We start from the raw sequence: 13,528 nt of genomic DNA, 5'->3' as shown, positions 1-13,528 counted from the left end.
CTTCTACAGGGTGGTTTCCCCTGGCTCTCTGACTTTATTTGCAGTGATGTGACACGGGCAGGAAACACCCCGGGTAAAAGGGAGTGCGGGGTCCATGTGAGCCTGTGCCTGCAGCTCTCCAGACGTGCCATGGGGGTTTAAATTAAAAAATGGCCGTGCTGGGGCTTTCCCCATGGAGGAGAGCACACACACCTCCCCGGCAGCTGGAGCCGCGCTATGCTGGACCAGCATCCCAGGTGCATTTCTGGCAGCTCCCGGGCAGGCGCGTGCCCTGCAGACAGGTGGGTCACTCTCTGCAGCATGGATGCTTTTTGGCGTGCTGCTGAGGCTGCAGCCCACACGCTCACTCCTTCCTTCTCCCCAGCCATGTGCCTGCCACCCACCCACAGCCTCAACGTTCGGTCAGTCCAGGGCTCGGTTGTCTTCTGCTGTGATTGCAGGGTCACGCACACGGGCACTTTCTCCCAGCCCTTCCTGAGACAGCGCTAATAAAAATAAAAACTGTTGTAAATGGAGAAGCAGGGGCCTGGACAAAGGGGTGAGTGTCCTGCCTTCTCACCTCCTTCCCTCCAAATCTCAAACCTAAATCTTTGCAACGCTATCTACACCCCCTGCTCCTGCAGCTGCTGATCTGATGGGTCAGAAATGGGTATTTAGTGTTTGCATCCCCATGGTGGCTATCTGAACATAACGTGGAACAGATTCAAACTGCAGATCCAGGTGGTCTCAAAAGGGATTTGGAGCAAGCCCTAAGTGCTGTAGCTCAGCCTCACCTTTGATAGACGGACACTGGGAGATTCCCGGTCAGTGACCAGAGGGATCCGGTCAAAGGAGTCAGCAGGGTTGCGCAGGATGATGCAAAGCCTGCCAGCCCCAACACTGAGAGAGGTTATTTCTTCGGGGAGACAAAGCAAATATATTCTGATTTCACAAAGTAAGAACAAAGTCTCTTTATCAGTGAGAGGTGTGTATCTAGTGAAATGAGGATATTGGTGTGGCGTTATTTGGTTAGGAGCGGCAGGACAAAGGTCTTTAACGTTGAACGATCCTCCCTGATATTTACACGTGCATCCAAACAGGAAAATCGGCACCTTCACCTATAGAGTGAATTTTAAAAACTTAGTTCCCAAACTCCTGCATGTCCCGCTCTCTCCACCAACCCCCACACACAAACACATCCCCAAACCAGTGAAATAACAAGTAACAACTCTGCGTTCTCGTTGCCCCACAATGCCACCACTGGAAATTCAGCCATTTGTTCACATGGTATGTATTCGTAATCTGTCCAGGGTGGGAAAGTTTCTCCCTTTTCTTTATCAAAGGCCATTGTTTTACCCTTGCCATTTGAAAAGAAGAATGAGCGAAACAAATGCTTTTTATGACTGTGTGGGTTTTTTGTCCCCATTTTGTTTTGGTTTTGTGTTAAGAATGCTTTAACTGCCAGCTGTGGGCTCTCTCTAGAGTCCAAAACCCCTTAGAGCACCTTGCAAAAATAAAAATGTCCTCAAAGACTACTGAAACAACCCCTCCCGGACTGCATGTATGCTCCCGTTTGCCTCCCATGATCTCTTGATGTTTGTGCTATAGCGGATTTATCCCTCTTTCTATCCCTCTTTCTCTGTTGTGGTTTTTTTTTAATTTCTTTTCAGTGTTGATGCAAATCCCCTATTGTATTCCCCCTCTGTTCTAATCCAGTTTCCATATTCTCTGTGATGTCTTTCCTTATCTTCATTTCCTCATTTCCTTCCTCTGCTTTCCATCAGCCTCCAAAAAAGATTTGGGATTATACTCCTGGAGATTGCTCTATCCTTACTAGAGAGGATAGAAAGGTAATTGTGCCTCACGTACGTTGTACTACAGCATCTAGCGCGTATGTATGTGTGTATGTGATTTTCTTTTTCTTTTTTGTTTTTGTAGCATTGCTTGGGTTTTGTGTGCTTGTGAGTGATTTTTTTTAATTGGGCTTGAGCTCTTTAGCCTAACAATTAAGTAGCTATTAAATTGATTTGATAAACAATCCTTAAAGCATAATCAGCCATAATTTAGAGTGATGGTTTTGCTATCTTGACTTGCAATGATAATTATACTAACAGCACATTGCATATTGTTACAGTATCTTTTTCTTTTTTTTTACAGGTGGGTTTTATAACTTTATGGTTTGTAGAATTAGATTCTAGCAGGCCTGCGCATCTCTTAATTTTGAATATTAAATGCCTAAAACTATTTCCAATGTAATGATTGAAACATGATTAATTACTAGTGAATTTCTGTGTATTGTCCATACCATCTTTGTCTTTTTTCAATTAAAAAGGCTCGCTTTTTTTTTTTTCAAAATTAACATTCCTTTGGTTTCCCCTAACCCTAAGCATTATTTTCCCATTCTTCTTCTCCTTCTTTAACCAGAGTGATCTAGAAAAAGACCTCTACCTCTACCAGACTGAGTTAGAGGCAGATTTAGAAAAAATGGAGAAGCTTTATAAAGCGCCACATAAAAAGCCACAGAAGGTATTTCCTATTCTTTTCATGCTGCCAATCCCTGTTTCCAAACTCTCTGCTCTAATCTATTCACTGCTGGATGATTATTAAATGAGGTTGGGATAAATAATGGTTCTGACCGTTCTGACTGCATGGCTTGCTGTGTTGCTGTCAGAAATAATAGAACGTGATGCTGAGAATCCGGCTTGAAATCCATTTCAGATACAGTGATTTCCTCTCTCTCCCCTGTTCCCTTTCAGCTGCCCCTGCCCCCGTCCTCCTTTAGGGTTTTGAGTTCAGTGTCTGCAAAAAAAAAAAAAAACAACAAACCATCTCTCTATTTTTCACATGAATAGGCAGCAGCAATCAGCTTAAAATTCTTGGTTGGTGTCACGTCATCATCTCGTGCCTTTGAAGCGTGTTGCCATCTAGCCTCCCTTCATACAAGCCCTGCTCTCTGCTAGGAGCTCACGCCTACCCGAGATTTGGATATTCCCAAGAGATTTTACACAATTTTCCTTATGCTGCACCTTGCTGTGGCCTTCTAGGGCAGGTCAGCTGCTGCTGCTGCTTCCAGGGTCTGCAGGACCCGAACCATGAAATGATAGCTCAATTTGGTAATGTGCCATTTTTTCTATTTTTCCCTGTTGATTTTTTTTTTAAACTGCGGCATTTCACCAGGACTTGAAAAAGCTGCTTTTTCAGACCCAAGATTTACTTTTTCTTCCTACGTAAGAATCCTCGCATAGATGAGGGGACACCAAACAGAGCATTTTTTTCTGAAATTGCCTTCAATTTTTTAAAATGACGTGCCTAGCGTTAGATGGATTTAAAGCAAGCGGATAAGAACTGGCTTTTGCTATTGAACCGGTGCAGCTGGCATTGCTTCTCTTAAGTAAGGAAACCGAACTGAAACATTGCTTTTCTTGTTAGCGCTTTGATATTTTTTTGAATGCTGAGGAATGTATTGTGCTGCAGAAATGTAATATACCTTTAAAGCAAAGGCGGGCAGTGACCGGTTGGGGGAAAAGCTTGGGGAAATAATTATGAGCATGTGTCTCCTGGTCATGGCCCAGCTGGTTATCTCTTCTTGCTTTTGGCTTTATTCACAATGACTCATTTGCGGACAAAAGAATAGGCGCTACGAAAAGGCATCGGCTGTGCTAAAAACCTGTCACTGCCCTGAAGGAACTTAGGAAAATTGTCGCTTTTCTGCAAAGACTTTGACAGCTTAAATTGCATTTAGACTTAAACCTCAATGTCTCCTAAAGGCTAATATTCAAGCAATAGATGGAAAATTACTTAAGCAAGCCTTTTTCTTTCTCCTCATGTGTGTGTGTATCAATGACTCCTTTGTTTGGACTTTTGCAGAATACAGCAGGTGTTGCTCCCCTGGAAACTTCCACAGACCATTCTTCCTAGTAAGTTTTTGGATTGCTTTTTGACGTCTCTTTTACAGTCTGAAGGCATGTAGGACAGGGGTTTGGGTGCTGAAAATGGGGTGTCTTTATGTTTTGGTGATGGAGATAGACAAATACATGTACCGTGAGAATATACAGGTGCTTTAGATGAGTCCAGGTACAATATCCACTCTATGATCTCAAATTAATTTTGAAGTGATTACATGAGTGATTGCATTGCCTAGATAATAATTGCTGATTGTGATAGGCAGTGACTAAAAAAAACCCTAACAAACAGACCTTTAACTCTGTCTTGATGAAGTTTACAAACTGACTGTAACTTCATGCAAGTAACTTTATTGCATGGAATAAACAAAGTTTGTTTCTGTTACACACATAATGATAGATCGGCTTCTGTTAGATGTGCCCAGTTGTGTGCACCAGATTGAAAGGATGCTGTTGATGGAAGGCAATTATTTTCCAGCTTCCAGGAAGGGAGCAGCAGTAGCCATAACAATAATTCTCAAAGACCTAATGAGGCACTGATTTTCTGGAGGAATATGTGATAAACAGTATACTCTGCCTAAATGGGTTGTACATGGAGCTGGCTTGTCTTAAAAGAGGAACACGAAAAAACAATATTTTTTTTGTTTTTTCATCAGAGCAAGATGTTGAGCTGTGCTGAGTTACTTGAGCCATGGAGCCAGCTCCTGCTGCGAACCTGCTGCTCCTTGTAATTGGACTGAGCGCTTAACATTGTCCGTAGGCACAGTGATCCCCTCTGCGTGAATGGTTTGTTAGGAAAGGCATGTTCTCCTCCAGATGCCCATTAATGTCACGGGTGTTCACCACCCCTCTGCCTTAGGGGTCTCCTGTACTTCTCTCAGCTCTGTTCCCATCTGTGTGTATTCTGCTGGGAATCTCGCACGCTGCACGTTTTGTTGGTTGCTCCTGTGACTTTTGTTTTGTTTTGATAGGGAGAGAGCAATAAAATAAATGGAAATCTCAGAGATTAGCATAAATAGGTGATATCTGCCGAAGACTGGTAAGGTTTCGGCCCAGGGCAGTGCCGTCTGTGCCCTCTCTGACACCAGCGCACAGGAGTGCCAGCGCTGAGCCAGGGAAGGGGAAGCAGCCTGGGAATGGGGCACAGCAGCGAGGCCCCGGCATGCTGCACTTTCCTCCCTGCCTGGCCTTTAGAGAGCAGGGAGAAAAGATTCCCTGAGTTTATTGTCTATTTTGCTGCGTTGCTCTTCCCTCCCTTTGCCTGATGGTGATCGTGCAGGCTGCTTGGGCCCCAGGCGGGGCTGCCTGCTGGCCCTGCTGAGGGAGCTGCCATAAAGGAGCTTGGCCAAATGCCTCCTCTCTCTCTCCGGTGTATTCCCAAAGGAGGATCATTTTAACCCTTTGGTTTTAAACAGCTAGGCTAAAATGCTTTTACCTCCCAGGTGAGGAACCCCAGGGCAGTCGTCGTTCCCTTCAGCCACTGGCAGGGCTCCCTTGCAGCCCGGCGGGGAGCAGCACTGGGGCAGCCCCGTCAGCTCTGTGGCTCTTCGAGCATTGCTGAGGTTGAAAAAGTGACAGCATTCCCTTTCTCTTCCGTGTTGCTTTTCATGAGCTTTTACTTCAGAAAGTAATTTATGGAACTGTGTGTGACCTGGTTTTCCTCGTCCGGAAACTAAACTCTTCTTTGTGATCCAGACATTGTGTAATTCCGCCTCCATAGCCAATCCTGTGATGTGTTTGAAAGCTTTCTCTTTACCCCAGAAGTACAGCATCTCTCCAAAATAAACAGATGCATGTACAAATTTATCTGCAACAAGCAGGCATAACCACGAGCATGTCCATGCCCGCATAGATATGAATCTCTCCTGAACATCAGGATGTAAACCAGCTTTCAAAATGTTTCCGTGAATTGGAAAATGCCCTATTTTTTTATTTTTTTCAAATTTTCCAGCAGTCATGCTTTGGCCCCAGAATAGTTTTGTGTGAGACTCCATTATGTTCTGAAGAGCCTGGCTGAGCACAAGAACTGGGATCAGATGAGTTTTGCTTTTGGGAAAACATTGCCTGCCTGGCTGCTCAGTGAGTCTCTTGTACCTGGAAAGGCCATTCGTACCACAGCATTGTCAGCTGGGGTGTTTTTAGACAGAAAACATGAAATCTAGACATCAGATGTGGTGGCATACTTGTGCTTAGATTCATGGCTGAAGAAAGGGATTTGTAATAAATGTCCAGTCTTTCAAAAACTAAGAAATTAAAATTGTACTCATTTTAACAGCATTTTGTTTATATATTTGCACAGTAGACCTCGAGTCTGGGATTTTCCATTCCCTGTAGTGGAAGCCTGAGGCAAGGCTGAGCAGAACTGGGCACGTCTGGGAGTTTCTTTGGCATTTAGAACAGCACTGTCTGTAGCCCTGTGCTCTTGCTTCTCTGCGTGGTCCCTCACCAATGGGCTTCAGAAATTGCTCTCTGGAAGTCTTGAACTCCAGTGTTAACTGGGAGGCTGAGCTGGTTGAGGTAACTCCTGAGCAGGTGTGCTTTGTAACCAGGGGACAGCCATGACCAGTGTTTAAGGACAGAGGACTGGGAGCTGGAAGATCCTTGGCTACTTCCAGCTAGCCGATTGCTTTGTGTCTGCAGACAGCCGCCACGCATCTGCTCTGTGACTCTGTTGCCTCACCTGTAAAATACAGGGGTGCCTTCCTGCCACCCGTCTTCTGGGGGCGGAGCTGGGAGGGTTCCCTCAGGCAGAGAATGTTACGGCAGTGCCAAGCCTAGAACATTATCTCAGTGCATTCATAACCTCTTCTCACTCAGCACCAGTGCTGCGTACAGTCTGTTGTGGGTTCACAGGTGTGGTTTTCTCTGACTTTACATGAAGCTCTCGGTAACCAGAAGTGACCCGCTGGTGTCCCTCCCCCTTTGTTGTGTTTTCCAGCTCCACGTATTCACCCATCTATCAGGCAGTGAAGAGGGAGACAGAACCAGCACTGGGGGACCCTGCTGGCTTGGAGAATGAAAGGCAGATTTACAAGAGTGTGCTGGAAGGTGGAGATATCCCGTTCCAGGGGCTGAGTGGTCTCAAGAGACCTTCTAGCTCCGCTTCCACAAAAGGTAGGTGGTCAGGGCACTAACCTCTTCTCCATTCTGCACACAGTGTGAAAAGCCAGGTGATAGGGGGCAAACTGCCGCAGGCTTTAGAGTCCTGGTGAAGCCAGTTGAGGTTTCCTCTGTCCTTCCTCTTTGCCATCCCCAGTTTTTTCCCCCTCCTTTTTTCTCTCAGACCACACTGGCCAGTATTTTTCATGACCCCTTTATCTGATCCAGGTTCCTCTTCCCAGCAGGGACCAGCTCCCTCCATCCAGCATCTCAGCCGCACCCCACGCCCTCATGTTCTTCCTCGAGGCTGCTCGGGCTGGCCTTGCCATCCATCCGCTCTCACTGCCTTGCCGTGCTAGAGCCCTCCCCTGCCTTTTCTGCTTTTCCTGCTGTGGTATCTCAGCAGGTCACACCACGTCTGCTGGCCTGGCTACCCTGGCGTAGCCGGTGCTGCGTGCTCCACAGCCCCCTGCCTGCGAGGGGTGTGCAGGGAGTGCACGGGGCACTGCGCCCACAACAGGGACCGCTGCCTCTGCTCCCCATTCCTCCCCTGCCGTGGGAGCCTGACTCCCATCGGGGAGCTGTGCTGGGGAACTGCATCTCTGAGCCAACTTCAACCTAAAAATGGCTTGAGATGGGGAGAGGACTGGGGAAGGAATGCACTGGGTTTCTGAACAGCTCTCCCTAAAAATAGTACATCACACCAAAAAGGTCTCTCTGCCTCCCATCCTCCAGCTGGTTTTCAGCATGATGGCAGGCCCGCAGGGCAGGGGGTCAGACCGGATCTGACAAAAAAAGTCCGTTCAAACAGTTGTTGTTCCCCAAGCTGCAGTTGAACCTGAATGGTTATTTTGACATTTGACTTTGAACTCAAATCGGAAACAGACCGAAAAGCTGCAGTCTGAGCTGAACCCAGACTGGATCTGGCTTGAAAAAAACCACATAACGTCCCGATCTGACTCCCTGATTTTTAAAGCAGACACGCCAGCCACATTGGCTGAAGGACGCAGCTTATTCCTAGCGTGGGGAATCTCTAAGCTGGAGGGCAAGGCCAGCTGGTGCGGCCTGCCTGCGCTAGTAGGGTCAGCCGCCGATTGACTTCTCCCTCCCAGGAATAAACTGCCTGGCAAGCACTGTGCCGAGACCCTAGTAGGTGTGATTACAGACTTGGTATTAAGCCATTTTTGCCATGTTAGTGCCTCTGCATTCTTGCTGACACCCTGCTCCTGCCCCGAGTTCAGCTGCCCTTTTCCATGGTGCCACAGCTTCCCTGGAAGCTTCTGGTGCCTAGCACTTTTGAGGAGGGTACCTTCAAAGTGCTCCAGAGCTGCCTCTGGTTTTAGAGACATTAGCAGCAGCACTTCACCTCCTCCTGCGAGCGCGGCTTGTTGTGCAGTTCCTTCCTGCTTTTCTTTTATGTTTTGGAACTTTGTTTCTTTAAAGTGCATTTTATGAAACCCAAGCATGTTCTTGCTCCTTTCTGAATAGCTTTCTAGCACTTGAGCTAACAGGTTGTATTTATTTTATTCTGCATGCTTACCAGTGGATCGTAAAGGTGGGAATGCTCTTATGACTGCACCCTCTTCAGTTAATAGCCGAACCTTTAACGCTAGTCATACCGGTATGTTAGGTCACGCATGTAAACATAAGAAGCCCTTATCAGCTGCAAAAGCCTGCATTACTGAAATCCTCCCTTCTAAATTCAAACCCAAACTAGCAGCTCCAGCTGCTCTTGTGCAGGACAAGAAGGGTATCTTGCTGTCTCATGAGAAAGCTCAAAGCTGCGAAAACCTTCGTAGCTCTATTGCCTTGTTTGATAATAAAAAAGCTTTCATGGTAGACATAGGGGAAAGCATAGAAAACATGTTGATGAAGTCGAAGCAGGAGTATGCCATCAAATCTGGCAGTACCATGAGCCTGCAGGAGTATGGCACCAACTCTAGGAAAGGCTGCCTGTTCCCTGCCCCCAGGAAGAGCGGGATGGAGTTTACAGTGCTGTATAAAGACATGCACCAGATCAACCGGTCCAGGATCCACTTGGGCCCAGTCTCCTCCTGCAGCGTGAGGGATATTGCATCTCAGTTTGAGAATGAAGCGAAGGGCAGGATGGAGCACAGCCTTAGTCGAGAGGACTCAGAGCAGATCCCCAAACACACCGTTTCCTCCCGTATCAGTGCCTTTGAGCAGCTGATCCAGAGATCCCGATCAATGCCCTCGCTTGACTTTTCCACTGGACAAACCAAGTTCACCGCTTCTCTCCAGTCTAAGACTTGCCTGAGTTCTGCCTACTCTGCAGAGTTTCTTCTGGATTTGCCCAAAGCACACCAAGAAGAGAAGGATGCTGCCAGCTTGGCAGAAAAATCCTCCCGCTCCTGCAGCAATGTGGAGGACACAGCTTCAGACGTCAGCGATGCCATCCCTATGGACACGCTTTCAGCTTGCACGGACGAGATCGATCTCCTCTCAAACGCGTCCAACGACAGTGGCAGCAGCAGCAGCAACCTCAATGGGCCACAGAAGCATAAAACCAACAGATGCAAAGGCGCATGCCCAGCGTCCTACACCAGGTTTACTACCATCCGCAGGCACGAGCAGCAGCAGGCCTCCAGGAACCCCGATTCCAAAGGGGATGTCTATGGGGACAGACACGTGCTCCCCAGAAACGTCTACCTAATGAGCCCGCTCCCCTTCCGATTGAAAAAGCCCTTCCAGCACCGATCCTGCAGGACTCCACCCCCAGAGTGCCCGGGGAGCCCGGCCGTGGCCAGCCCCGAGAACCCGGGCGAGCCCGTGCCGCCGCAGGCGAGCGTAGGAGAGCAGAGTCACCACTGCCAGCACCAGCCCTGCTCCAGGAGCGGGCCGCTGGCCCCCCGCCGCCTGTCCTCCTTTGACATTGTGGAGAGGCTTAGCTGCTTCCCCCCCACGGGATCTAGCCGAGATAGCTTCGTGGGCCGGGCTGACACTCCTGACTCCTTAAACAATGGGAACCCTGTTCCATATGCCCTCTGTCACAGCCTGGACACAAACAACAACCCGCAAAGTGAACTCGGGACGTACCTAGGAGGTGGCTTTTTGTGTTCTTTACCAGTGTCCCCTCACCTGTCTCCTTGCTTCCCTTCCCCTCCCCTTTTCTTCCACAACCCTTGCATTTTTACACCCCGCCTTTGCATCCCCTGACTCTCTCTGTTTTTCTCCCTTAGTGTGTCTAACGTCCTTTGCGTGTCTTGCTGAGCATTTTTGTTCAGGACTTGTTAACAGCTGCACTTCTGAGAAACGATTTCCGCTGCCTTTCTAATCACACCGAGTTCAGTTTGTCTCTCAAGCAACTCTGGGGATGCAAGCATCTCAACACGAGATATTTCTAGTCCTGTATCATTTGCACACATGGGAATATAAAAAGAACCCAGATGATTTGCTTTAAGGAGTAGTTTCTCAAGGTCTAGTTGTGTGTGTGTGTGTGTGTGTATTAATTTTTTCTCAACAGTAAAATGCCAAATCATACTTTGGCAGCGAATCTTTTCTTCGCAAAGTCCTTTTATGTCTTTACACTTTGCCGTACCGTTATTTTCTCCCTGTTTTTGGATCTTTGTTCACAAGTACAGCCCAAAAAGTGGGAAAAAAAAGAAAATGGATAAATTATCAACATCTGATTGGCAATTTGGACAATGGCAATTGAGCACCCTTACTGTCGTGATGGAAACAAATTGTTTAAAAATACCTGTGTTTTTTTCCTTTCTGGTTATGCTAGATAAATCCATCTGTATTTTAACTTCCTTATGTTGTTTCGAAGTAGATTCAGAATCACCAAGGCATTTTGCACCAGTTGATTACATGGAAACTCCAGAAGAAATTATCCGCAGACGGCATGACGATAAAGAGGTAATGCCCTCCTGTACAGCCTAACAACTGTTGTAGCAGCTCCACATACAAGAAATACAGCATTCAGCCTTGTGTAAGGACAGCTTGTGTGCCCATGGCTGTGGATATTGGAAGTCAGAACAGCAAGTTGGAACTAGTATGTTTTAATTGTAATACTATCCCTGCCACTGGTTTAATGTATAACGTGTAGTCCAGTTTAGCTTTTGTTTAAAATGAACCTGATAGTTCTCATCAACAGCACAAAATGATATATGGGGGCTTTAAGGAATGTGAAAAGGTCGGAGATGTATGTGAGATGCGGTACAACACCCCAGTACTTGCAGGGAAAGATTAAGCAATTATTCTGTAAGTGACTTAAGGTTTTATTGTTGTCCAAGCAAGCCACTGGAGTCGGTATTAATCAAATGGGTGAGAACAGTATTTTTCTTTTGGGAGCCCTCAGTTTTTGAACAGCAAATGTAAGATATTTTGAGCTATCAGAAAGTGTGAAGTTCCCCTCTGGTGCGAGCTAGAATTCTTTACACTGGCTCAAGTTGTTGATGATGGAATGTAGCAGTTGTTGTTGAAGTGGCTGGGCAACACTGAGACAAGCCGAAATAATAGGAGAGCCACAAAACTTTTCAGTGCTGACTGTATCCAGGCTGAGTTAAAGAACTCATGAAGTGATTGCTTTCCAGGAAGCTGGAATTAATTTTCACTGCCTGGGGGGATGGGGAAAGAAGGCATATTTTTCATGTTAAGTCTCTGAGTTCATATAATATTTATGTGTGCTTTGAAATATGGTAAAACCTGCTCTTAATTCCTACGTGAAAAATATATTTTTGCTGATTTCTCCTGTGACACAGTCAGTAATCCCCCCACTTCCAAAATCCAGCACAAAAACTCATGTAAAAGCAAAACTCTGAATTCGCTGAGACCTGCTGGCTTCAAACGAGCTAGCACAGGGCTGAACTCTTCAGCCTGCAGTCAGCCTCAAAAGGTGGAAGACTCCTTCTGCCCAAGTGCTCAAGAATGCATGTTTCCGTCAGCATGCCACAAACTTCAGAAGTCAAAAATAATTCTTTGGGGGTTATTAACTTTCTTTTACAAAGCGTGTTACGTGAGCCCAAAGGAAGCGTGGGAGAACCTGATCCCTGGAGGTGGTCAGGCGCTTTCCCAAGCTCCCTGCAAAGCTCGGGGCAGCTCAGTGCCTCAGAACTTACCTGCGGGGCTGATTCAGGTCTCTTGGAAGTCAATGGATGAAACTCCTTGTTGGTTGAAGGGGCTTTGGGTCAGCCCTCTGCATTATCAGCAATCTTCTTAGAAGCTTCCATGGCCTGGCCCAAACTTATAAGAAGTCCCTGTTGACTTCCATCAGCTTCGAATCAGATCCCCGCATGAGCTGTATTTCAGTCGTGCCATGACGGTGATGTACTTTCTGTGCTTGCGAAGCGGACGGGTGCTGTGTAGTTAGTACAATCGGCGTTTTATGTTGAACTGTAAAATCCCAGCTGTTTGCTGGGACCTCAGAAATTTTATTTAAGTCACATTTATGGCAGCTTTTGAATGCCTTTAACTAGATGATTTACTGCCCATTTTATGCAATTTTATGGCAGAAACTTTTAGAGGACCAGAGACGGCTTAAACGTGAGCAAGAAGAAGCTGATATTGCAGCTAGAAGGCACACAGGGGTTATTCCAACGCACCATCAGTTTATCACTAATGAGCGATTTGGGGACCTCCTAAATGTAGACGATACAGCAAAGAGGAAATCTGGGTCAGAGGTCTGTTTTAGTTACCTCAGTCTGCTGCTTGACCCAAAGCAATATTTGCCTCTCACAATGTTGTGCTTTAGGCCGACATTAGCTCCTCAGAGAATGTCGTTTGTTATTTTTTTTCCCACCTTCCCCTTTCCCATTCTGGCTTCATTTAGATCTGCTTCAACTCTTGTGCCTGGTAACTTAATTGATATCTCTATACCAAGCTGCATATGTTAAAGCATGCCTGCTGAGGATTGCTGGTGCACACCTGTGATGCATGCCTTTAAATATCAGCTACTTTTAGTGAATCAAAGGCATTCTACATCCTTTGCATCATATTGCTACGTTGTCTTCTTGTCTGTGCCTTACGCTTAGAAACTTCGTGTCTTGTTGATCCTGGCCATGTGACTGTCTCATAGATCATTTTTTTTAGAAATAGATTGTTTCTTCTCCTCTTGAAAGCTGCTTGACGTCCTTTAGAGACAACTGGAAAAAGTCTCAGCATGTTTCATTGTGTACGTTCTGAAAGAGACAAAGGAGGAGGGAGACGGTGTTCCTATGAGCCCAAGGCACTTTTCCTGAGGGCTGGATGCTCGTCCAGGTGTCCTGGCCAAACGCTTTTTGTCTGCCTTGGGGATGGCTGCTGGGGCTGCCAGCAGTGGCTGTGTCTCTGCAGGGTGCTGGGCTGCCCCAGGGGTGCTGCGCTGCGGTGGGCGAGGTGGTCGGCACATGGGTGGCGTACACTTGCCTGCCCTGTGTGTAGTTTTGAATGCTCTGGCACCATGTGAACGTGACTGCTTCTTATTTTATGCTGTGTTACCAAAATTACTTTAAAATTGTCTGAATATGTTGTGGTCATTAGAAAACCAGCCAGGTGAATCAAGTTTTAAAGCCCAGGCCTGCTGTCAGCGTTCTCTTTGACTTTAGAGC

The 13,528-nt window shown here is 46.7% G+C and overlaps 1 protein-coding gene across 13 annotated transcripts in view; it reads left to right on the top strand.

The window, feature by feature from the left end:
* SORBS1 (sorbin and SH3 domain containing 1) overlaps positions 1-13,528 on the top strand; it is a 222,133-nt gene that overhangs the window by 189,389 nt on the left and 19,216 nt on the right. For all 13 annotated transcript variants that reach the window (XM_055719727.1, XM_055719731.1, XM_055719729.1 and 10 more), the window contains 7 exons: positions 1,764-1,829; positions 2,404-2,505; positions 3,847-3,896; positions 6,820-6,995; positions 8,524-10,044; positions 10,774-10,859; positions 12,455-12,622. In XM_055719727.1, the coding sequence (XP_055575702.1) occupies positions 1,764-1,829; positions 2,404-2,505; positions 3,847-3,896; positions 6,820-6,995; positions 8,524-10,044; positions 10,774-10,859; positions 12,455-12,622 (2,169 nt within the window). The remainder of the gene's footprint in view (positions 1-1,763; positions 1,830-2,403; positions 2,506-3,846; positions 3,897-6,819; positions 6,996-8,523; positions 10,045-10,773; positions 10,860-12,454; positions 12,623-13,528) is intronic.

This window comes from Falco cherrug, chromosome 9 (genome assembly GCF_023634085.1).
Source record: "Falco cherrug isolate bFalChe1 chromosome 9, bFalChe1.pri, whole genome shotgun sequence".
Classification (NCBI taxonomy): domain Eukaryota; kingdom Metazoa; phylum Chordata; class Aves; order Falconiformes; family Falconidae; genus Falco; species Falco cherrug.
Note: the sequence above shows the minus strand (reverse complement) of the source record. Positions and strands in the feature narration are given on the sequence as shown.